The 25,430-nt window shown below is 45.6% G+C and overlaps 2 protein-coding genes across 18 annotated transcripts in view; one reads left to right on the top strand and one right to left on the bottom strand.

The window, feature by feature from the left end:
* The first annotated feature begins 379 nt into the window (after positions 1 to 379).
* Positions 380 to 8,457, top strand: TP53INP2 (tumor protein p53 inducible nuclear protein 2). Of its 5 annotated transcripts, none has more exons than XM_084775804.1 (4): positions 380 to 588; positions 3,876 to 4,050; positions 4,541 to 4,709; positions 5,090 to 8,457. In XM_084775804.1, the coding sequence occupies exons 2-4, from the start codon at positions 3,927 to 3,929 to the stop codon at positions 5,340 to 5,342; spliced, it is 546 nt and encodes a 181-aa protein (XP_084631930.1). In that variant the 5' UTR covers positions 380 to 588; positions 3,876 to 3,926; the 3' UTR covers positions 5,343 to 8,457. The 5 variants fall into 5 exon arrangements, with proteins under 5 accessions (XP_084631930.1, XP_084631929.1, XP_084631926.1 ...); XM_084775803.1 differs by having other exon boundaries at positions 4,469 to 4,709; XM_084775800.1 differs by having other exon boundaries at positions 381 to 588; positions 4,421 to 4,709.
* Positions 8,458 to 9,252: 795 nt separating this feature from the next.
* NCOA6 (nuclear receptor coactivator 6) overlaps positions 9,253 to 25,430 on the bottom strand; it is an 82,013-nt gene continuing 65,835 nt past the window's right edge. For 6 of the 13 annotated variants that reach the window (XM_084775755.1, XM_084775756.1, XM_084775752.1 and 3 more), the window contains 5 exons: positions 22,989 to 23,057; positions 20,444 to 20,480; positions 19,923 to 19,985; positions 15,680 to 15,825; positions 9,253 to 9,803 (listed from right to left, as the gene is read on the bottom strand). In XM_084775755.1, coding sequence (XP_084631881.1) covers positions 9,760 to 9,803; positions 15,680 to 15,825; positions 19,923 to 19,985; positions 20,444 to 20,480; positions 22,989 to 23,057 — 359 coding nt within the window. In that variant the 3' untranslated portion in view covers positions 9,253 to 9,759. Of the gene's footprint in view, positions 9,804 to 15,679; positions 15,829 to 19,922; positions 19,986 to 20,443; positions 20,481 to 22,988; positions 23,058 to 25,430 lie in introns of all 13 variants that reach the window. The other 7 variants (XM_084775757.1, XM_084775750.1, XM_084775748.1 and 4 more) reach the window with 5 other exon arrangements.

The following is a 25,430-nucleotide window of genomic DNA, read 5'->3' as shown; positions in this document are numbered from 1 at the left end:
GGTAAAAGGGACTTACAGATGGAGAGCGGCCAGGGTGGGGGTGGGGTGTCCTGTACTTAAGATGCAGGCGAAGGGATGTGCGGAGCGCCGGGACAAGTGAGGGAGCAGGGCTATATGCAGAGAAAGCGGCGAGATGGGATTCTTGCAGAGGAGTGTGTGTGTGGAGGCGGGGGTCGCTTTCACTGCGAGATCTGTGGGTGACTGGGGGCAGGGATTTCGGGCCGTCACCTCCACTCAGCCGGAGACTGGGAGCGCAGCGCCTAGGCTGCAGCCGCCGGCTGGCAAACCGCGGAGGGGCGGGGGGGGGGGGGGGGAAGGAGCATTCGACGCCCGCGATTGGCCGCCGCTCCGACGGCCGTTGACGCGAGCGGGCGGGCCCCTTTGTGACGTCACAATCAGCTGTTGGAGCGTTCGGATTTGTGCCGTGAACCCCGGCGCAGCGGCCGCAGCAGCTCCGGGCGTCCGAACGCGAGCCCCGCCGTCTCCCGGCTCGTCCCCCGGTATGCGGCTCCGGCTGTGAGCACCGGCGACCCGGGGACGCCCGGTCGCACAACTACCTCAGCGCACCGGTTGCCGCAGCAGCCCCAGGTGAGTCCCGACCTCGGGGACTAGGGGCTCCGGGCGCCCCAGGACACGCCCTGCGCCCCCCTCTCCCGTTCTTTGTCTGTTTCAGCCGGCGGCAGAAAGAGCTGCGTTCTTGGCTCTCTATTGGTTGCCCCAAGCCGGTAGGCCATGACGTCGCTTATTTGCATATGACATTGAGACGTCACCAAGGCCAGCCCCGCCTTCCAGGCTTGCCTGGGTACTTGTCCTCTGGTGACCCGGTGGGTGCTGTGTCGAGCCCGGCCAAGGGTTGAGAATCTCTGAAAGGCAAGCGGGACCCGAGGGGACTCGGTGGCTTCCCGGACTAATCTAGGGACTGGGGTCAGGCTTTTTCCTGCTTTTTCTGCTTTTTCCTGGCGCCCTGAGGAAAGGTCGGACGGCAAAGCTCGATTTGAGTTGAGAGGATGGTAGGTGGATGAAGGAGGCTTCGGATTCAAGGTCCGGGAGACAGCACCAGATGGTAGCGGATCCCCTCTGTTTCAGGCTCCGCCCCCCCAACATAATAACATCCTTCTAATCCCTGACATGTGTGCAGAGCCTTAGTTGATGTCATTTTCAGCCTAGACATATTGAGCATCTTAAACTTCGCTTCACCAAAGGGGAAACTGAGATCCAGAGAGAAATAGCTTACTGGGGATCTCAGCCACTTAGTCACAGTGAATGAGTAACAGGTTCCTTAGCTGTGGGCAAATGCATAGTACAAGCTACAGGCTAGATCTCCGTCTCCTGAGGACCCTATCTTGGGCTCAGCATCACCCCAATTTGATGGGCTGTTTCAGTCTTACTGATCCTGGACATTCTTCCAGGAGGTCTCTGAAAATTGGGTCCTTTTTTCAAGGCCCTAACCTTCTCTGCCTCCTCTCTACCTCAGAACCCAATAAATTGCTGTCTCCCAGCTGTTTTGACCACAGAATGGTGAGTCACTAGTTGCCTGCCTCCAGGTGTCTTCAGGGCAGATGTTGTTGAGAATGCATTGGGAGTTCCCTCTTTTGGCCTCTCATCACCTGGTCAGATCCTGAGCTGCCGCCAGCTGAGAGGAACCAGACCTCCCCTGGCACTAGTGATTGCAGAGCTGTTGTCTCCGAGTCTGCTTCCAGGGGGAGGCAGAAAGGATGTTTCTTACTTTCCAAGTGAGTAGATATAGAGGCTGTATCTGGAGCCTTCACCAGGATAGGGTTTGCTTAAGAATGGCCTGGGCTAGGGGTGGCTTAGGGCTCAAGAGCTATTCTGGGCACAGCTGCTGTAGTATTAAGGGAATAGTTCTTTCTGGAGCAGAGCCAGTAATCTGAGAACCAGGAAGCCAGCAGGCTAGGAAAGAAAACCCAGGAGCCTCTCTTAGTGGTCAGGGGAGGGGGCAATCATAGCTGGTTGGTTGCTACTGGCTCTCCTGGCTGTCGCTGACTTTTGTATGACCGCCGTCAGGGAGCTTCTCAGCTAAGCCTCCCTTACCTCACCCAACATGTCAACAGTTGAAAAGGCTCCTTGCAGGGTCTGTGACACAGTGTAAACCTTGAGACATTCATGCTAGAGCTTGATGCCAGACCTCCATATGGACAGGCAGAAAGGTGCTGTCTGGACCCGGGAACATGTCTGTTCTCCCTGTATCCTGTGCATCATTATATTCTTGGCTATTATCTGCTGAGGCTTTTCCAGCTTTACATACCCTGCACTTTTCCACTACTAAGCTGTAGCGTTTTGGATAGATTGATGTCTCCATGCCTAGAACAGGGAAGGGCTGTCTGAAGGCGTGGGTCTTAGTCCAACACTTGTGTTTATCCTTAAGGGCTCCTTGGATCTGACAGCTTCCTTCTGTCAGCATCTGTATTGTCTCACCATCCAGGCAACCTAATATTCTTCCCGTTGCCCAGGGATGCTGTCTTCGAACAAGAGTCTGGGGAAAGGGGCTTAGACTAATGGGGAGGGCCTGTGAGCATAGGTCCTCCTCATCCTGAAGACACATCCGAGGGTAGCCCAATCTCATGGAGAGCTTGCAGCAAGAACTGTGAGGTTTCTGGTTTGGTTTGGTTTGGTTTTTTCAAAACAGGGTTTCTCTGTGTAGCCCTGGCTGTCCTGGACTCACTTTGTAGACCAGGCTGGCCTCGAACTCACAGAGATCTGCCTGCCTCTGCCTCCCGAGTACTGGGATTAAAGGTGTGCACCACCATCCCTGGCCCCTGTGAGGTTTCTGTTAGCTAGCATTTTCAAACTGCACAAGGTCATAACTATTCTTGGTCTCTGGGTTCAAAGACTGTTGTTTAGAATATCTTGCTGAAATCCAAGATTTTCTTCCTAGACAAATATACTTGACATAGCCCTATTTACCAAGTTAAAAAAGCCGAATCCAGACAGCAGTGGACTATAGTGATTTGCAAATGCCATTAGCTACCTGTACTTAAATACTACTTGTGTCTTTTACTAGCTGTAAAACCTCGGGCTGGTTATCTGGCCTCTCTGAGTCCGGTCTTATTTCTCTCTTTACCAGAAAAAAAGAAGTTGCTCTCTCTCCCTCCCCCTCCCTTTTTAGTGCCTTTTGACAGGAGCCCGTGTAGCCAAGGGCTGTTTTGTTTGTTTGTTTTGTTTTGTTTTGTTTTTTTTTAGGCAGGGTCCCGTGTAGCTCGGACTTGCCTGGAGCTCACTCTGTGGCCATCCACATCTTGCCTCCATCTTCTAAGTGCTAGGAGGACACACGTGGGCCATCACATCTTTGAGCTCCTCCTCCTCTTGCCTCTACCTCTTAGGTTACAGGCTTGCACCTTCATACCTTGCTCCGACTCTATGCTTTGTTGTGAGGACTACCTAAGGTAAACCAGATGAAGTTACCTAGTCTGGTACCTGACACATGAATGTTTACTCTATGATGATGAGAGTAAGGGCACTCTTTTTCTCTCAATGGAAAATTCCCATTTGCTTTTCAAAGCCCAGGCTGGCTGTTTCATCCTCTAGAGACCAAGCCTGGCAAAGCCTGGTCATATATATCAGTTCTTCCATATTCCCAAAGCAACCTGTTTATTAGCTTGTTGGATGCCTTCTGTGTGCTCAGGCACTGTTCTAAACCTAAGTGTTTAGCCCATTTAACTCTTACTAGGGTGTTAGGGTTGTCATTTGACAGATGGGAAACTCATACAGGAAAGCCGTGTGAATGCAGAAAAGCGCACACAGCGAGAGCCTGCTCATGTCCTGTTAGCACTGCTCTGGGGCTGTGGGGCTCTGTCCCCAGCCACCCAGTGAGGGCCGGCTCTAGTCGGATTCTGATGCCTTCCTATGCTTCCCAGGGTTTTGCACTGCCGTAGGGCGCCCCCTTGAGGCTGCTTCGCCTGCTGACCATGTTCCAGCGCCTCACCAGCCTTTTCTTCAGTACCCCTTCGCCTCCGGAAGACTCCAGCTGTCCAGGGGCCTTCGTCTCAGAGGAGGATGAAGTGGACGGCTGGCTCATCATTGACCTGCAGGGTGAGGCTGGAGTCAGGGGCTAGCACTCGGATTCCCTAGCCTACGAAGCATCATAAGCACAGGAGGTCTTGCAGCATAGCAGGGGGAAGGGGCTGGGCAAAGTTGAGGCAGTGAGCCCAGAGATGAGGTAATACAGACATTCTCTTGTCCGTCTCCTGCCATCTGTTGAGCATACACCTGGGACCTCCTAGGGCAGCAGGGTAAGGACCCTGGCCCTCAGGGGCTCTCTGGGCACGATGGACAGGGCTGCAGGTCTGACTAATGATGCCCTTTCTCTCCCCATCCCGTGTCCCGGTACATGTGTGTGTGTGTGTGTCCCATCCCACTGCTTCCCCTCCTCCTCATTGCTTCCCACTCCCACACCCTATAGACAGCTACACAGCTCCCCCCAACCCTGGGGCCTCTCCTGCTCCCACAGGCCGCCCTCCACCTGCGCCCTCCTTGATGGATGAGAGCTGGTTTGTTACCCCTCCCGCCTGTTTTACTGCAGAGGGGACCGGCCTTGGGCCTGCCCGCCTCCAGAGCAACCCCCTGGAGGACCTCCTCATCGAACATCCCAGCATGTCTGTTTATGTCACCGGTAGCACCATAGTGCTGGAGTCTGGGCCGCCTTCCCCTCACCCTGATGCTGCCTTGCCTGATCAGGACCTCAGCGATGGGTGAGTGGGTTGGGGGTGGCTACTAGAGGCTAGAGGCTAGGAGTCTAGCTGGAGCGGGTCCCTGAGTCAAAGGATGGGTCAGGTGGGTTGCAGCAGGCTCACAGATAGAAGAGAGGCTTTGGTCTGGTGGCTAAGGTAGGGTTTGGGAGAGTTTGGGCTGAGAGGATGAAGACCAGCTTGAACTATGAAGCCAGAGCAGAGTAGGGCTTGTACCGATGGTGACTGAGCCTTTTCCCTATTCTGTCTAGTTTGCCTGCCCCAGGGGCTTAAATCACATCCTAACTGTGATTAAGGGAAGCGTTTGTACCCCTCAGAGACAGGGTTGGGGATGGCAGGCCCCACCTCCACCCCTCTGACAGAGTTGTACTCTGCACTTGCAGGGAGCTGGTGCCTGCCCGCCGGGAGCCCAGGGCCCTGCATCACGCAGCCGCTCCCGTGCCAGGACGAGCTGTGCTGCTGGAGAAGACCGGCCAGGTGCGGAGGCTGCAGAGGGCCCGGCAGCGGGCTGAGCGCCACACGTTGAGTGCTAAAGTGCTACAACGGCAGAATCGTGCCCGAGAGAGCCGCTCGCGCCGGCCCAAGCACCAGGGCGGCTTCATTTACCAGCCGTGCCAGCGCCAGTTCAACTACTGAGCGCCCCTGCTGCACCTCGAATTCCTCGCAGTCTCCAGTCCCACCGGCCCCCTCTGCAGCAGCCAGTGTGCTGTTCGAGGGGTGTCCAGGGTCTGCCCGCCTCCATCTGGATACCACAACCTCCCTCTTTCCTAAGTGTTTGAGGTGGGATGGTGACCCTCTACTTCCCTGCCTTTCCTGTTTCTGATCTTCTAATTCACCTGCTAACCTAGCTCATCCCAGGTCACTCCCCTGCCCCAGTGTTTGATTCTTCCCCACCACACTCCCCATTCCTAGTCCCCTACGCTTCCCTTTCAGACCCCTGTTCTTGTCTCTCACACCTCCACTTTCGCCCTCCTAACCCACCTGATTTCTAAGAGCATCCCCTACCTTGACCTGGCACATTCTCCACTTTCAGCTCCCACTTTCCAAGACTTTACTCTGTTTTGTTGGGTATTGTTCCCACGCCTGTTCCCTTTTCCATTCCTGGCAATTCCCTTCCAATCCTGACCAGGAACAGCCTGGCAGGCCTGGGCCATTGTCCTTACCCTGTAGTCAGGGGTCAGGCACAGGGTTTTGATTTCAGTCTCCCCAATTTCTCTGCCCCCCTCCAGGGGGTGGGGGGCTGGGCTCCTTTGCAGCGGCTTAGGCCTGGAAAGTTTAAGTATGTGGAGGACAGTGAGTTGTAAGTAGACGGGGTAAAGGGAATGGGGGGAAACAGGCAGCCTATGGGAAGATGCAGACAGGGACAGACAGATGGAGAACCGTAGGGAGCAGGGCGTGTGAGAGCTGGCATTGTGCTTGGTCAGAGGAGCTAAGCCCTGGTCTTAGGCCTGAGCCTGGAGTCTGCCCCCATTTCCTTTTCCTATAATCCTACCTTCCAGATTTTTCCCTGGAACTGGTCCCTTTTCAGGAGTAACACCTACCCCACCCCACCCTGTGAGTCTGGAGTCCGAAGGGCTTGTACGTACCTTGTCACCTTACCTTGACACGCCACCCCAGGAGTAGAAGTCTGGTAAGGCCCCTACATCCTGGCCATCTCTGTTCATATGCCCAAGGTGCTAGAATTAGCTTAGGCGAGATACAGGCCAGAGGGAGGGCAGGGAAGAGAGTACACACCCAAGGTGAGAATGCAGAGGGAGGATGCTGAGGAAGACAAATATGGGGTAAAGCCATCCCCAGACAGCTCTGCCTTCATCTTGCCTCTGGCCTTATATTTCATACTTGGCTCAAAATGGCTGGCTAATAAACACTCCTGGGTAGAGGAGGCCAGGAGCCTCACTGTTCCAGTTCCCAAATTTTTCTTACAGAGGTACAGGGCCTTCAAGAGGCTTCTTAATGTCCTCCCACAGGGCTCTTTGAGTGTCCTATGGTCCCTCTTCTCTTTCTCGTTAACTATCTGGTAAGGAATTCTTGGGTAGGGCACAGGGGTTGGGGTAGCCAGCTTCTCCCTTCTTGTGGTGGGGCTCAGACACCAGCAACAGCCTCTTGGGATGCCCCAAGTCGTTTCTGATTCTTTCTAGCTGTCCTTTTTTTTTTTTTTTTTTTTTTTTAAGTGTGTGCTCTTCCTTCTTGAAAACTTTTAGATTTCCTGTTACATATTAACACAGGTCTTCCCTTTCATTTCAACCCCAGGTTTCTAGGCCTCAGAGCCGAGCTGGGGTTGGAGGAAACTGCATTCCTGAGGGTAAAAGTGGCTGCCCTCCCTGATCCTTTCTCATCAGGCTTCACGGGGACGGGAGAGGGTGTCCCCAGGATGGGCAGCGGAAGCCTTGCCAGGGTCTCCTCACCCAGTGACAAGCCACGCGGGAACTAGAAGCAGGTCAACCCCCACACTAGCTTACTAGGGCCCTAGTAGTTAATAACCTTGTTCCTGTCCCAAGCTCTTCAGTTACAACCTAGTACGTGTACTCTCCCGGCTGTGCTAAGGTCCCTTCCCAGCCGGCTTGGGGTCCTCAGCACTTCTAAGAGCTGAGACTCCATCTTGCCCTCCTTGTCTATTCCTCACTGCCAGATGGGGCCTCGGCTCAGTCCTGGCCAAGTGCCCACGATCCCGCTGCGGTGGGAAGTTAGATAGGGCATTTGGCTCAAATTTCAAAAGGCCTCACTCCTGACCTGTACTTCTCGACCGCCCCCTTACCTCCCCCCGCCCCCCAAATCTCTCATCTGACTGGTTGCAAGGCTTCTTTTTCTTTTGTACTTTCCTATAGATTCTGTAGCATTTGAGTGTGGCAATATTTTAACTGTGTATACATTTCTAAGACCCAACACTACTCAGTCTCCTGAAGCATCAGACCTTGTCACACTGTATTGACTGTGTATGTGCCTTTCACCTTGAGCATGCTTCAGGATTTTTTTTTTTCTTAAACCACAGAACTTGAATACACAAGGGAACCAGAATTCACAAAGTCCTATGCAACCCTAGACAGGAGGAGGTTAGAGAGTCTGTCCTGACTGATGATTTCAGAGTCCCTAGAGAAGTTTGTACCAGTTTGTATTAATGTCAGTACTACCAGCACTTTGCCAAAACTAAGGATGTCAGAGGGACCTGTTTCTAGAGTGAGTCCCAATTACATCAAAGGGCAACTTCCAGCTTTCTCCAATAAGTCTGAGTGGTTCTCTTGAGCTGGTGTCACTTTCTAACCTTTGCCAGTCTAGCCCCAGCAGGGCACTATGTGTGTATGAGTGCAGTTTGGTGCTGTTTTGGAGTATGCCTGCTCCCCAGCCTGGAACCCTCTGATCAACTTGCTGTGACCTATAATGTCTTAGGTGCAACAAGGACCCTAACAGAGCTCCTGGGTGGCTTTCAAGATCCATGTAGCTTTGTGTGAGGGGACTGAATGCAGACAAACCACAGCCTGCTTCTAATACCTTCTTACCCTACCACCTAGTTCCAAATGGAACCAACAAGTTGAGTGCATCTCTGTTGGGTGTTTTGTGTTGAGACTGGCTGAAATGAAAAATCTTTGACTGACCATGTTGTGATGTGTCGACAGACTCAAGGACACAACCACCTCGATCTGGTCATGTGGCATGCCTGTGTATGTGTGTAACAGGATTCTGAATGTTAGATTGTAATGCTATTCCTGTATGGGAGAAAAATAATATAAACAAATAAAAATCTATTTAAAGCACATTAAGCTTTCTGCCTGAGCTGAACTAAAGCATGAGAAACACTATAATCTCAAGCATAGTCAGGCAGAGGGTATGATTACCAGGCTGGCCTTGGCTCCAGATTTGTCATACAAGAAAGGAAGAGGCTAAGTAAGTACACTGAAAACAGACAATGTAGGGTCTGACTCATAAAATATTTTTAGAAGATCCTTGTAAGACACATGAAGACACCTGAACTCAGAAATGAGAATGGAAGCACAACAGGCACTGGCCCAGTCTTAGTCCCAAGCACTGGGTCATGGCAAGGACAAAGCTGCCCAGTTAACTGCAGCAACTGTGCTAAGGCAGTCTTGCTGGTCAGCTGAGTGCATTTCCAGAGTAGAGCAGCACAGGCTCAGGTGGGGGAAATGCCATCTGTGCTGCTGACAGCCTCTTGTCTCTAAAAGTCCTGCTGGTTTTACTTTCTGAGACAAGGTCTGAGGGAGTCCAACCTGACCTCAAACTCTATGTAGCTGAGGATGACCTTGAACTCGTGATTATTAAGCCTTTACACTCCAAGCACTATGATTGTAAGTGTGTACGTACCACCATACTCAGTGAATTAGATACATACACATTCACCCTCCAATATGCTGCTAAACAGATCTGGTTTGTTCAAAGCCAAGAATGAGCTGAATGAGCAAGCAGATCCATTTTCCTCAGCTTGCTGGACGGGCATTTCAGGTGAGATGCGTCTTGAATTACAGTGAATTCTCTTTGCTCATCTATGGCCCACAAGAGAAGCTTGCTCGCTCTTTCCAATAACATACTTTTAAGCTCTATGACAAAGACATTTATTTAACACGTTCAATATTTCACATTGTACAAACCCTTAGATTTTCTTTATTCACTGGTCCATTTCTACAACAAATACATCCAAAACACTATATAATAAAATTATTTACATTTCCAAATGACAAGATTGCTTTTTGCCCCACTACTGCTATTCACACACAGTACTTCCACAGCACAATACGTCATTAGAAGATCTACAAATGCTCACCCTGTACTCTAGGCTGCTTAAGAAATGTGAAACTAATAACATTTATAATGGCATTAGCTCCTTTCAATACATGGCAACATTTTAGAAGCCTTGAACTTCATTTGCAACACCAAAAGGGCTGCTCCCCGTTACACTTTATGAGACAGGTTTCAGGGACTAGGAAAAGGACCGTGTTATTAAAATGACTAACTGTACAGAAATAGATTTAAAAAGTCACAGCTGAAAATTGCTCTTTGTAAAATTCACACACATTTACAAGTATCAAGTCATCTTCCAGCTTGCTCACTTGGATTTTCTACGCTTGGATTGCACCGCACCAGTTATATCTGTTGGGATAAAGGAAGGAGACGTTCAGCAAAGGGAGCCGCGCCCACTGGGCGTCTACAGTGAGTACAACTGACACAGTGGAGCCCTTTAGGCTCCAAATCAGGTTAAGGGACCCGTGATTTGAAAACAGTCAAAGGCTTTGCCTGCTAGCTTATGTAGTTAAGAGAGTGGCCCTGTCAACTGGGGAAATCTGATGAAGACCACTGAGATGGCTCAGTGGGTAAAGGCACTGGCCACCAAACCTGAGTTTAATCCCTGGAACTCACATGGTCCCTGAGCTCCATCTCTAGCACTGACCCTGTAGCAGTGGTGCACACACACACAGAAGCACTCACAACAGGATCTCCTTCCCTGAATCTGGGGCAAATTTACTGTTGTTAACTCTGGTAATTGTCACAGAGGCCTACATGATTTTCTAAGAGGGACCAATGCAGTATTTCCAGGCTTCTGTTAGTGAAAACTCCAGTATTCTTATTGGGTGGTCATATTGCTCATGCTATGTGGGAGAGTATGTCCAAATAGTTACAAACCAAGGACATTAATAATGGTGTTCTTTGTTTTACTTTATATAAACTGAGTTTCACACAACACACACACAATTCCCCATAATCAACTATTAATGTACATTAAGACCTCACTCTAGTCCAGGCTGGCCTCAAACTTGTGGTCCATCCTCCCACAGCAGCCCGTTCCGTGCTAGGATTACCAGCGTGGGTCACCTATACTGGTCCTATAATCAACTCAAGTTTGATTTTCAACTTATCTGGAGTGAAAATACACAGGGTTTTATCCTGACATTGCTCATCCTCAGGAAGCTGTTTGGGCTGAGGGGGTGGCTCAGCGGGTGACGAGCTGGCTAGAGAAGCATAAGAAGCAGAGTTTGGATCCCCAGCGCCCACACGAAAAGCCAGGACAGTGGTGCAGTGCTTGGGAGGAGACCAGTTCCCTAGAGTTCCCTGGCCAGCTAGCCTGGCATAATCAGCAAGTTCCAAGTTCAGTGATAAACACTATCTCAAAAAAAAAAAAGTAGACAATGGTAGATAACCAACATTGACATTTGGTCTCCACATGCATGCACACACATGTGCACATACCTGAAAGAACTCATATGCACATATGAAAATTAAAATTTAAAAAGTAAAAATATCTATCAATTAGGTCAACTTTAGAAACATCTCCCTTATGTGTGAAGAATCAAATGGTGGCTGGTGAGGTGGTGCACACCTTTAAACCCAGCACTCAGGAGGATTTCTCTGAGTTTGAGGTAAGTCTGGTCTAAATAGCAAGTTCCAGAACAGGAACAGCCGGGACTACATAGAAAGACCCTGTCTCAGGAAAGCCAAGGCTACACAGAGGGAAAAAAGGCTCCATTAAAAAAAAAAAATCAAACGGTGGATCTGGGACACAGAAATGGCTAGGAGATGAGGTAGGCTCTACCCCCTTTCATTCCCGAGTCAGTTCACAGCACCCAGTGAACTAGAATACTGCCTTTGAGTACAAACCGTGTATGAGGCCCTAAGTAAAGGAGGTGGTATATTTTTATGAAAATGTCTTTTAGCCCCCCCCCAAAGTCTAAATTTCTGGCAGACCTTACAGCAAAATTAAAAATACCCCTTGAGGTCAATTAAGACCATTTACTTAACTAGCTATTCTACTGAGTACTCAGCATGTTTACATTTAGCCCTTAAGAAAACAATGTAACAACCTGGTGCAGTGGTGGCACACACCTGTAATCCCAGCACTCTGGGAGGCAGAAGCAGGCTCTGTGAGTTCAAGGCCAGACTGGTCTATAGACAAAGTCAGGCACAGCCAGGGCTACACAAAGAAACCCTGTCTCGAAAACAAAACAATGTAACCAACCTTCTTATGCCTTGGATTTCCCATATACTCAGCTTTTACAACCTAAGATAAATGCAGAGCTTTAATCTTAAATTATGTACTTTTCTATGCTCCTGACCTAGAATATGTGTATATGTGCATGGTGTGGTAATCATTTGCTGAAAACAGCCAACAGGTTGAAAACAACCTTAAAACAAATATCCACCATAAATGCTGTAAACATGTGGCTATCTGTTGATAATGTCTATCTGCTGTGATGAATGCTATGTAGACTCAGGTGCAGCCTGGTTTTTCAAGACAGGGTCTCTCTGTGTAGCCTTGGCTGTCCTGGACTCACTTTGTAGACCAGGCTGGCCTCAAACTCACAGGGATCCGCCTACCTCTGCCTCCCGAGTGCTGGGATTAAAGGCGTGCGCCACCACGCCCGGCTGTGAAATGCCTTCTTGCCTGGTAAAACCCTGTGGAAGATTCCTGTGAAGAATTCCTCATTCCTTTCCCATGCTGTGGTCCTGTGCTATTCAAAAACTACAGAGTGGGCTGGAAAGATGGCTCAGGGGTTAAGAGCATTGACTGCTGTTCCAGAGGTCCTGAGTTCAATTCCCAGCAACCACATGGTAGCTCACAGCCATCTATAATGTGATCTGATGCCCTCTTCTGGTGTGCAGGGGTACAAGCAGACTGTATACATAATAATAAATCTTTATTTATTTTTTATTTTTTTGGTTTTTCGAGACAGGGTTTCTCTGTGTAGCCTTGGCTGTCCTGGACTCACTTTGTAGACCAGGCTGGCCTCGAACTCACAGTGATCCGCCTGCCTCTGCCTCCTGAGTGCTGGGATTAAAGGCGTGCGCCACCATCGCCTGGCTTAATAATAAATCTTTAAAAAACAAAATGAAACAAAAGAAAAAACTACAGAGTAAAGACCTTTGTTATGGACAAGGACAAGTACCAGGGTACAGACTCAGACTCAAACGCAGAGATGACAGATACACCAGAGATCAGTAAGACAGGAGACACAGGGGGAGAAGTGCAGAACTCTAACACAAGAGGAAACGGCTTCACTTTCACACCTTAAGCAACATTAGCACACTTTAGTGTTCCTTGAGGCTGTCTTCAATGCATTAACCAGGGCCAGTAAACAAGTGACTTATGCTAGAAACTGGAAATCTTTTCAAGATGGGTAGAAATGGTGACCAGTGCACCTTTCTATACTGTCATGAGATATGTTTGTTTTGGATACAGGGTCTTCTTATGTAGTCCCGGCTGACCCCAGGACTTGCCCCAGAACCCAAGCAGGCTTCAAATGTATGATCTTTCTGCCTCTGCCTCCTAAGTATCAGGATTATAAACACGTACCAAAGTGCCTGGCTAAAATTGTTTCTTGCTGGTGTTATGACACATGCCTTTAATCCCAGCACGTGGGAGGCAGATCTCTGTGAGTTTAATGCTAGCTTGGTCTATAATATAGCAAATTTCAGGACAGCTAGAGATACATAGTGAGGTCCTGCCTCAAACAACTGAAAAAAAGAAAAAGAACAAAATAACATTTTCTTTTTCTTTCACCAGATTTTGAAGTCTCTATCACATCCCCTGGAGAGGACCAATTCCTCTAGACCATAGAGAAAAGTCATTTTCCATTTCTGTAATGTATCTGAAAAGACCAATTTTTTTTTTTTTGTAGCTCAATTTGTACTCCCTCCAAATGTTACCATTTCTACCACTCAACACAATAAGGATCTAGAAATAAGTATTCTATTACTGACCACACTCCCAGACATTTTGTTAATTTTAAAACAATGTTATGTGTATGGATGTTTTGACTACACGTGTGTCTATGTGCCACATTTATGCAGTGTCCATATAGGCCAGAAGAGGACATTGGATCCCCTGGGACTGGAGTTACAGAGCTGCCACATGGGTGCTAGGAATACGAACTTGGGTCCTATAGAAGACTGGTCAGTGCTCTTAACCGCCGAGCCATCCGTCCAACCCCCTTTCAACATTATACATGCCTCCAAGGGAAGTGGCGTTACCTTGAAGACTTCCCTTTTATCTATATGTAACTGGTAGGCTGGGTTTTACTTCTAGGGGCTCTTTGTAAGGTATGATGACATTCCTGCCAGCAACAGCTGAGTCCTCAAATCAGTGTCTGATGAAAGTGCATCAGGACCTGTCCTCCCAACGGTATGCCGTTTTTGTTTTTTTAAAAAAGATTTTATTTACTTATTATTATGTATACAGGGCTCTGCCTGTATGTACACCTGCAGGCCAGAAGAGGATACCAGATCACATTCTAGATGTGGTTGCTGGGAATTGAACTCAGGACCTCTGGAAGAGCAGTCAGTGCTCTTAACCACTGAGTCATCTCTTCAGCCCCTAGTTTTTGTTTTTTGAGACAGAGTGTTTTATAGCCCAGGATGACCTCAAGCTTGCTATATAGCTGAGGATGAACTTAAATTACTAATCTTTCCTCTGCCTCCTAAGTGCTGGGATCACATATATGTACCATATTGCCTGCTTTTCAATACTGAAATGTAAGGTCAATATCTATGAAAAATAAGGAGTTGCCAGAGAGGTAGCAGAAAATGAGTACTGGAACACAGAAGTCAAGAGCAATTAACCAAAAAAACAAAAACAAAAACAAAAACAAAAAACCCAGTCAGGTTGGGGATTTAGCCTGTTGGTAGAATATTTGCTTACATCCATTAGGCCATGGGTTCAGTCCCCAACACAGGAGAAGAAAGAAAAAAGAGAAAGAAAAAGAAAGGAACAGTAGCTTGTACCAGTGGTTCATGCTCATGCTCTTAGGACTTGGGAGGCTAAGGTAGAAAAGTTGCTACAAATTCATGGAGAGCCTGGGCTACAGGGTAAGATTCTGTCTCAAAACAATTCCTCCTTCCCAAATTAGGGAGTTTTCAACAGAGAAATGTGGCAGTGTCAGGCTGAGGTCATAAAGATGCTATCATGCACACATGGAGGCACTGAGCTTGGCGTTGCACAGCAGTCTGTTCACATTTACATCCTGTGGTGGAAATGGAGATGTGAGGGCCCCTACCTAGGAAGAACAGAGAATGCTGAGGTGGAGGTTTAAAAGTATGAAGACGTTAAGTGTACTTAATGGTGAATGCAGGTAACCCCAGCACGTAGGAGGCTGAGGGAGGACTGAGAGTTGAGGGCATCATAGCTACGTAAGAAGACCCTGTTACAAAGTGTGGGAAGGAGTAGAGAACATGTAGAAAGAGACTTTTCTAGAAAAGGGGGTTGGGCCCTATTCAGGGTTTAACTGAAGTGAGTGATCATGGGCTTTCTAATGTGTATGTATGCTTGTTTTTAAAACAAGACATTGGATGCCAGGAGTGATGGCACACACCTGTAATCCCAGCATCCCGGAGGCAGAGGCAGGCGGATCTCTTGTGAGTTCGAGGACATCCTGGTCTAAAGGAGCAAGTCCAGGACAGCCAAGGCTAACACAGAGAAACCCTGTCTCAAAAAAACAAAACAAACAAATGAACAAACAAAGACCTTGGGTTGGAGAGATGTCTCAGTGGTTAAGAGCATTGTCTGATCTTCCAGAGGTCCTGAGTTCAATCCCCAGCAACCACATGGTGGCTCACAACCATCTATGCCCCTAATGCCTTCTTCTGGCCTGCAAGTGTACATGCAGATAGAGCAACTCATACATAAAATAAATAAAATCATTTAAGACGAGACCTCAAGTAACTCAGGCTACCTCAAACTCCCTTAAACTCTCACCTCCACCTCACTAGTGCCACAATTAACTACAGATGTGTGCCACCACATGTAGGTGCAAACAACTTAAAAAGAGGCCAACTTACCATGTTAAGTTCTTTATTCTTTCAGAAGTGTTTATTGCTCTTGTGTACACAACAGAAACATATTTGCCAATGAACTGACAATGAACAACGGACAAAACTCAGAGGAGAAAGCAAAGTGGCCTAACAGGACCCGCTGTGAAGAAGGTACTATCAAACCTGACTCTGCCCTGTCCCCCCGACACCCAAGCCCCGCTGCTAACCTTTAGTAGAGCTGGAGGCTGAAGCAGGGCGAGAGGATCGTTTTCGATGTCCATTTTCCATGCTCTCAGAAGCCATGGTTGGCTCTTCAGTTCGAGAGTTCCTTCGGCTTGGGGTTTTGGACTTCTCAACTACCTCTTTTGGCTCACTGCTGACAGAGAAAAGTACCAAGTTTCCAAGAAGGTTAAGGGCATCAAGACAAATAAAAAGGGACTCCTTAAGTACAGTTTCGTCCTTAGTAGATCATTAGCAGCTAGTCAGGGCCAGGGACACAGCTGAGTGTGTCTAGCATGTACAAGGCCTGGGTTTGATCCACAGCACAGAAAACCAAAACCAAAACCAGCCACAGTCATTCTAGATAGAAATGGAACAATAAAGTCAGTCTATCTTGTTACATTAGAAAAATAAGAAAGCAAAGTGCTGGTGGAATTGTGGGAAAGCAGGTCAGAGACATACAGAATTCCAACAGTTCCTCTAAGACTCCTCACTTGTTTCCCTAAAGTAGTACTATATCCCATCAATCATTAGTTTGTAAAAGTTTAGCTCTAGGATGTATTTAATAGATGTTTGAAAATTTCTAAAATCTCGATGTGGTAGTGTATACCTTTAATTTCATCATTTGCGGGGCAGAGACGGGCTGGTCTCTGAGTTTGAGGCCAGCCTGGTCTACATAGTGAGTTCTAGTCCACCTAGGGCTACACAGAGAGACCCCTGTCTTCAAACAAAAATATTATTTGGGCAGTGACTAGGAAAATTTGAGCATATATTGGTTAGATAAAGACATAGTAATTACTTAAGCAATGGGTGTATAGTCACAACCTATTGTAGGTATGCTGAATGCCCAGCCTGGCTTTTGAGCAAGCAAAGATTAAAAATTGGTTAATATTGTTACTAAAGACAAAGAGAAAAACATTTTCATATACTTATGATGGAGTATAAATTGTGTAACCTAAAGATTCACAATAAGGAGCAATTGTGATCAGTAAGCTACATTCCTAGACTTAGATAATTTTTTAACTTTGTTTTGTTTTGTTTTTCCAATTTGGGAAGGGTGCCACTGGCATATTTGGATGAATATTCTGTGGTAAAAAGGAAGCCCCTTATAATAAGTATCTGACCCAGAAGTCAGTAATGTTGATGCTGGGAGGATTTGGTGTCATCCAAATCTAGTAACTCCATTTCTAGGTACCTAAAGAAGTAAATCTTAAAATGTATATGTGTGTGTGTGTGTGTGTGTGTGTGTGTGTGTGTGTGTGTGTGCGCGTGCGTGCACAGAGAGAAAGAGAGAGAGAGAGAGAGAGAGTCAGTCAGAGTCACACTGTAGTTAGTTCAGACTAGCTTGGAACTTGCTATGTAGTGTAGTCTGGCTTTGAAATCAGGGCAGTCCTTCTGGCTCAGTTTCCTGAGTGCTGTAATTATAGGTGTGTATAAAAACTCACTGTAAAGAAATCCTTTTACAGAGCTTTAATTAAAACCAACAGTGTTGCTGGAGAGATGGCTAAGCAGTTAAGAGCACTGTCTGCTCATCCAAAGGTCCTAAGTTCAATTCCTAGCAACCATCTATAATGAGATCTGGTGCCCTCTTCTGGTGTGCAGGTGTACATGCAGGCAGAACATTGTCTACATAATAAATAAATCTTAAAAACAAAAACAAAAACAAAAACCAACAATGTTGAGCTGGGCACAGTAGTGCACGCCTATAAATCCCAGCACTCAGAGGCAGAGGCAGGCAGATGTCTGTGAGTTCAAGGCCAGCCTGATATACAAAGTGAGTCCAGGACAGCCAAGGATACACAGAGAAACCCTGTCTCAAAAAACAAAGCCAAAACCAAGAAACCAAAACCAATCAACAAAAACCAACAACATCAAAACTACTTAAATAATGATCTTCATAATCCACTGAATATACTGAATGCCTCCAACTCTGGAATTTAATTTATTCATTCATTCAAGTCAAGATTTAAAATTGGTAATACTTTTTTTATTAAAGACACAGGGACAAGTTCACAGAGACATAAAAATCCTAATAATAATTGCTTACTTAATTATGACACATCTATATGCAGTCTTAGAAATAATAATAATAATAATAATAATAATAATAATAATAATAATAATAATAATAGTAATAATAATGTTTTTTGTTTTTCGAGACAGGGTCTCTCTGTGTAGCCTTGGCTGTCCCAGACTGCTTTGAGGACCAGGCTGGCCTCGAACTAAGAGGGATCCACCTGCTTCTGCCTCCCGAGTGCTGGGATTAAAGGCGTGCGCCACCACGCCCGGCTGTCTTAGAAATTATTTTTGTGACTACAAGATGAGTTCCTGGGCAGTTCAGTTCACTTGTTTTTGTTTTTTTTCTTTTTCTAAGACAAGGTCTCATGTAGTGTAGACTAGCTTCATATTTACTATATTGCTAAGGATAACTTTGAACTCTTTTTTTTTTTTTTTTTTTTGGTTTTTTAAGACAGGGTTTCTCTGTGTAGCCTTGACTATCCTGGACTCGCTTTGTAGACCAGGCTGGCCTCGAACTCACAGCGATCCTCCTGCCTCTGCCTCCCGAGTGCTGTTACCTTGAACTCTTAGGTCTCTGGCCTGTACTTTCCAAGTGCTAGAATTGCATGCATGTGCTACCACACCTGGGTTTAATCTGGTATGAATCTGAAAATTTCATTAATAAAACTTACCATATCCATGGCTCTATATGCTTATTAAGATTTTTAAAATTCTGATTAAATTTGCTTGCAGGGCATAGAACTGAAGTGTAATACAATAAAGCAAGTTAAAGCCTGCTTCTTCTGGGAAGTCTCCCGTGCCTCTCTCTCCCTGTGGACTTGTGTCTTCTTTTGGGTTCACAGTCTAAACATATGACCTCCTCAAGTATTCATTGGATGTTCTATTATATGGGGTTTTTAAAGGTTGACTTATTTATTTTATGTGTGTGTGTTGCTTGTTTGTATGTCTGTGCACATGTGTGTGCAATGCCCTTGAGGCCAGAAGAGGGCACTGGATCCTCTGACACTGGCATTACAGAGAGTTGAGTTACCATGCTGGGGAAACCCCCGCCCGGGGAAACCCGTCCCCCTCCCCCCCCCCCACTGCCCTTAATCCACGGAGCTTTCTCTCCATCTCTGACTGTTCTATTTTAATGTCCTGTGCCTTTTATGACACTAAGTTCCTTAGAGGTACAAACCATGGTTTGATTATCGACTATCACTATTCCACTGTTTGCTTCTTCCAGAAGACCCCGTGCTAATAACACTATGGTTGGGAACTGGGCCATAACTGTTCATTCATTATTTTTGCTACCTGGTATCACCCAGAGGCCAGACTGGAGGCCGGGTGGAATTACAAGTAAAGAGGGTTACACCTCCCTTTAGAGGCTCTAGGGATGGCTTTCTGTTTGAGCCCAGAAAATAGTCAGTTTTTCTAAGGACAATTCCTAAATGGTGGAACCCAGAAAAAGAAAAAAGAAAAAGAAATGAAAAGAAAAAAGCCATAGCAATACAGCTGTTGTGCTTGTGTGGTCAATGTAATGTTTAGGCAGCTCTGAAAACAGACACCTGTGAGATGTATCTGATCTTGATAGACTTTTTCTAGACAACTAGTTGGCATATTATTTGAGAAACTCATATGAATTCAAGTGTCAGTTCAATTCAAATAAGAACAGATGGGTGGTGAATAACAATAGCAATCAATTTGGAATTAGATAACAGGGGCCATGATGAAGGAGCTGTGATTTACCAACTGCAATATTTGACTCCTTACTATAAATTCCGACTTGTCTACTGTAATCCATGGCAAATGTGGGGGCTCTGACACCAGAAAGAGATGGGCTGGAAATCTCAATTTCACCATTTGCTCTATCTGGGACCCTGGGCAATTTAGATCTTTAGATTTCTCAACTGTCTGATATGTTTTATTATCATAATGGAAAATGTGAAAATCAAGTGAGATAGTGTATCTAGAGAGCTTATAGCTCATAGTATGACAAGGAATAATAGTAAAAAAATATTAGCTGTTATGAAGATCCAATGAGAAAATGGTTATGAAGATATTTTACATAACTACATTTCTATACAAATATGAGACACTCTTTAAAGTGCTACTGCACTCTTTCACTACAGAGGAGTGATTCTTGAGAGAGAACACTGCTCTCTGGGGCAATAAGGTGCCTCATCTGCTGGGTTATAAAGGGTTGCACAGCTAGTTGGACACAGCATGGGTTTGGGGTTACATCATACCTACCTGGCTTTCTCTCTTTCACCTTTGTGGATCAAACAGCTATGCTCAGAAGGTATATTTGAGGATCTTCAGTTTAAAAAAAACAAAAGGTAGTATTTATATACAGAACATTTTATTTCCTCACTATGTTGAATGACAAATATGTTGTCAATTTTCAAGCAATCATAAAAGATAGAAACTTAGTCATCAACTTTAGCTTTTTTGGGGGGGGTGGTTTCTGGTGTTTTTGAGACAGGATTTCTCTGTGTAGCCTTGGCTGTGCTGGACTTGAACTTAGAGATCTGCCTGCCTCTGCCTCCCTGAGTGCTGGGATCAAGGTGTGCTACCACGCCCGGTTCATCAAGTTTCATTGAGATGTTCCCCTGGAGGAGTGAGGACTCACAGAAGCTCTATGTGAACAGTAAAACAAATGGTGCCAGAGTACAGGAGAAGGACAAGGCGAGAAGTTTAAAGACTAAGCTGAGATCCTTCAAAGACACATACATGTCAGGGTCATGCTAAGTCTGCAGAAATGGTCATCTTACCTTTGCCCAGAGACTATGGCAGCATTTGCCTCAAGTTCTGTAAAAAAAATACAAAGGCGAGAATGAGATATGGAAGCTCTTGTCATGTATGAGCCAGTATCCAGAATGCTGTATTTAGACTAAACAGTCTCCATGTCCTGCAGGAGTCTCATTCTGTGTGGTATGGAGACAAAATTGGCACTGATCCAACTTGGTTTGCTGGAGATGTAAGAACTTCCTTGGTCTATTTTTACTTATAGTTCATTGTGAAATAAACCTGAGTGGATCAACAGAACTGTCTGGCTCATATTGCATCCAGCTAAAACTGCATGAGTAGGGCTGGAGAGATGGCTCAGAGGTTAAGAGAAGCGACTGCTCTTCCAGAGGTCCTGAGGTCCTGAGTTCAATTCCCAGCAACCACATGGTGGCTCACAACCATCTATAATGTGATCTGATGTACACTGTATACATAATAAATAAACAAATCTTTTTTAAAAACTGGGTGAGTAAAAGAAGCCTCCTCCTTTCATTAAAAAGATTGTTTTCATTTTTAAAATATTACCACACTCTTACATTTTCTTTTTAAAGGCAATTACCTTTAAATATAGTAGAATGTTTATTACAGACTCATTTCCCTTTGAACAACATTTTCACTGAATTTTGGAAGGCAGAGAGCCCTGTTTTAAGATACTACTTATAGATATATTTTTTTTTCTGATATACATCATAGACTACATCAACCACTAGACAGTGACCTAGAAACAATTAAAGCAATTTGTCTAGCAGAACTGCATCCATGAGCATTTTTTGAGTTTACTAGACACTTCTTTTCAGCACCAGCCCAAAAACACAACCACCACCCCATGCCAAACCTTCTACTTCTATTAATGTGCCTCTAGGTAGCTCTATTTTTTACAAAGGCACCAGACAATCATGTCTCCTACCTCTGACCTCCCTGGCCCTGCCCTGTTTTCCTTCATAGAGAATCCAGTGCCTCATGCTCAGTATCTAAGCTGCCTGAAGAAGCACAAGGTAATTCTCTGAAAAAGTTACTGGGCTTAATTTTTTTTAAACCTCCACTCTGTGTCTTTTTCTCTCTCATTTCTTAAGTGTTATGGGAGCTTGTGACAGGGTTTTCATTCTGTGGCCCTGCTGCTCTGGAACTCACTATGCAGCCCAACTTAGCCCAGACTCATGGCAACCATCCCTCTGCCACCTAGTGCTGAAATTACAGGGAATGATCCACCATATCTGCTGTATGTCATTTCTTATTATTCATGTGCTCATGTGCAAATTGTTTGCCTTCTCAGGACTCAATGCCTCCTATGAAAAGTATGGGTGACTATCTTATCTGCTTTACATTAAGATGAAGTTGAAACAATGCAGAGTTTTAATATAGTATTTAATAATAGCTCAATATTGACTATTACTATTTGTTGATATGATGCTCAGTTTGCTCTTTTCAGGAGAGGAGGTTGGACATTCACTGTCCTCACTGTAAAATGCTGCCAGAAGGGAATCCTTGCTTTTTGTCTTCTGCTTAGTTCCCAAAATCTCTTCCATAAAACCTGATACATCATCACAAGAAACAAACACAACCCCTTCTTGGGTTTTCTACCTCCTTGCTGGGTCAGCTGAAGCACACAAATTCACCTAATATACACATTTTTCTTTCCTTTTCTTTTTTTTTGTGCGCGTGCGCAGGCACAGTTCGATGTGTGATGTGCATGAGAGTATCCAAAGAGGAGGCCACAAGAGACTCTAAGATCCCTAGAGCTGGAGTGACAGGCACCTAAGACCTACCAGATGTGGGTGCTGGGAACTGATCTGTCCTTCTGAAAGAGCAGCAAGAGCTCTTACCTGCTGAGCCATCAGCCCATGTGCACATTGTCAATGACATTCCAACTTTCCCTTTTTTTGCCCTTTAAAGCCCTTCTGTGACAAAGAACCAAGTAAAACTATAACCGTGTCCATGATACTTATCAACTCTAGTAGTCTAATATGCAAAGGGGGAAGTGCTCTTACTGCCATCAAGGTATGTGTGTGTTCAGAGCTGACCCAGCATCTCACAGCAGCTATCTGTTAGACTGTACCCGAATTCTCCTTCCAGAAAATGTACCCCTAGTGCTATTTACTAGGGCTATTTATAATACTCGGTCATAGGGAGAAACTTAAAATCACCCAGAAATGGTTGGGATGATTCACTGTAAGCAAAGAGGCTTGGATACACCTCTACATCCACCATGACAATCCAACCACATTTGGTACATTCATGCCTACCACCCTGGTAAGCAACCACATGCCAACTAGTTAGCTGCCAGCCATGGATAGCAGAGTCATGGGACAGGGACACAACTAAGGGAGGGTGGCAGACAGACAGCAAGCACAGAGATGCCCTTCTTGAGAGAGAAGCAACCGCTGAGTACTACACAAGTTCTGCCACTCAGCTTAAGCTGGCTTGGAAACAAGAAAGGCAGTTCCAGATACTTACTGGCACGAGAACAACACTGATTCCTTCACAGGTAACCCATCCCACTCTGAGAAGGGATTCTGAATGGTACCTTACCTGCCCTGGCAACAGACCCCTGCAGTGCTGTGGCTGGAGTTTCCTTTGGGACTAAAGTCTGTGAAGGGGCTAAGGCAAGAAACAAACAAGTAAGTCTTTTACTTTGTTTTTCTAACTAAACCAAAATGCATTATCCAAGCAACTAAGTAACTGCTGAAACACGGTATCATTAGAAGGCAGTGCTTGAAGCCGACCTTCAATATGTACTTAACAAACCATCTACTCTACCCTCAGCAGCAAGGACAACCACTCCAGGATCGGTTCCTCTTTTTACAGAGATAAAGAACCACCAGGAAGGGGATGGCATCGTAAGCACAGTTTTAGGGCCAATTTCAGGTCATGACTCTTTTTTTTCTTTTTTTGTTTAGTTTTCATACAGGGTCTTTTTTAGTTTCCTCAGCCTGGTCTTAAAGTTCTGATCCTCCTGCCTGAGCTTCTACAGTGCTGGGATTACAGCAAGCATGAGCCACACCACAATAGTCCTGATTGCTGTTTTTTTTTTTTTTTTTTTTTGGTTGTTGTCGTTTGTTTTTTTAAACTAAAAACTATGTCATATTAAGCAACCTAGCTACTTTTAGAATGACTATACCATTTACGACAACACTTAAGAAATTCTCTTACCCCTCTGGAGATATACACACTCCTTGATTGCTACACAATTCTGTACTTTTCTATAGCATCTAGCAAGAGTGATGGGCATGAAACAGACAATAAATATATACCTAATAATAAATCAGTATTATTTACTTTTCTAACAAATAGCTGTAAGAACTTTCTAGAGGCTAGACAATATGTCAGGCACCCTCAGAGATTTCATTTTCCTTGTACATTAGAAACTCAGCCTAGTACTCAAGATAAATACACGTGGCACACTGCACTATGATGTCATATGGAGAGAGATACATAAAATATAAAGTGCATGGGAGTCCAAAGCAAAAGAATATCCTAGGCTGAAAATGTAAAGGAATATTTAAGGTAGAAATGTCAGAATTAAGTCTTTGAAAGACAGAAGGAACTTAGGCACTAGTTAGAACTTAGAACTAGAATACACAATACAGCCTGGACTAGAACCTTTCTGGATTACACAGTAAAGACTTAAACCTCAAGTATGCCAGGGCTGCCAAGGCTGCGCCCTCTCACCTTAATACTTCAGCCTAAAATTCATGATAAACTGCAACAGTAAGTCTTACCCTTTGGTGGAAACTAAATTTTGTATATTTCTCTCTCTGCTTAGTAACCTAAGAATCTACTTTGGATGCTTCTCTGATGAAGCTTAAAACTATACCTTAACATCTACTTTTAACTTCTGAATTGGCTTCTCACATTTTCAAGAGAAGAGCTCAGAAGTCCCTTGAAAAAGAATAGAATCAATCACTATAAATAAAGCAGGTGGTCTTAAGTAAAACTGAACCCTTTCTAATTGCCAGTTCATCTCCCTAAAGCTTACATGTTTCTCTATTATCATTTTTAATCCAAATAAAATATTTTCTAATTACTTCATTATTATTTCCTTAACAGGGGAAAATGTAGAAACAGAAATGGAAATATTAAGCAGTAGAGAATATACTTAAGCCATACCAGTTTCTTCTGGTTTATACAAGGTCTCATGTAGCTTAGCTTGGCCTCAAACTCACGATGGAGCCGAGAATGGTTCTGTTCTTGAGCTTCTTACCTCCTTGTCTCATGTGCAGTGTGTTGCACCACCATGCCCAGCTTTCTTTTTAATTCCCCCACCCCCACCCCAAGGCAGGATTTCTCTATGTAGCCTTGGCTGTCCTGGAACTCACTCTGTAGACCAGGCTGGCCTCAAACTCACAGAGATCCCCCTGCCTCTGCCTCCCTGAGTGCTGGGATTACATGCGTGCACCATCGCGCCAGGCTTTCTTTTTCATTCTTATAGTCACCTACATCAACACTATTCAACCTTGAAACGCAGAGGCCTGCCCAGAGAAGGCTCTCTTCTAAAGGACAATGGACTCTTTGCAGGAGAAAGGAGGGAGGGAACCTTTCCAGAGCTCTGAATGAAGCCATATGCTCTCACTTGATATTCAAGTTCTCTCTCTGAGCCGCACATATCTTGGAGGTAGTAATTACAATCTCCACTTACAGGTGAAGCACAAGGAACTCACCAAACTGTAACTGGCAACCAGTGGAGCTAAAATCTGAACTCTGATCATAACCTGATGCTTGTATTCTTTCTGCTCCTCCTCCTAATTGGTAGGCACTCAAAGTATTTTAGCTGCATAAATAAAAGAGGTGTTATTAGCTGGCTTAGATACTGCAGAGGCCTCCCAGCTATGGGGAGCATACCACTGACTTGTCTCGAGGAGCACAGAGCTTCTGCACCGTTTGAGCCACACAGGAGAGAGTAGCTTCAAGGACACCTGTGCTTCCAATATTAACTACCTTTGCAGTACACAGGAAATGAATACCTTGAAATAG

Source organism: Acomys minous (assembly GCF_964271855.1).
Source record: "Acomys minous genome assembly, chromosome: 3".
Classification (NCBI taxonomy): Eukaryota; Metazoa; Chordata; class Mammalia; order Rodentia; family Muridae; genus Acomys; species Acomys minous.
This window is presented reverse-complemented; position numbering and strand designations above follow the sequence as displayed.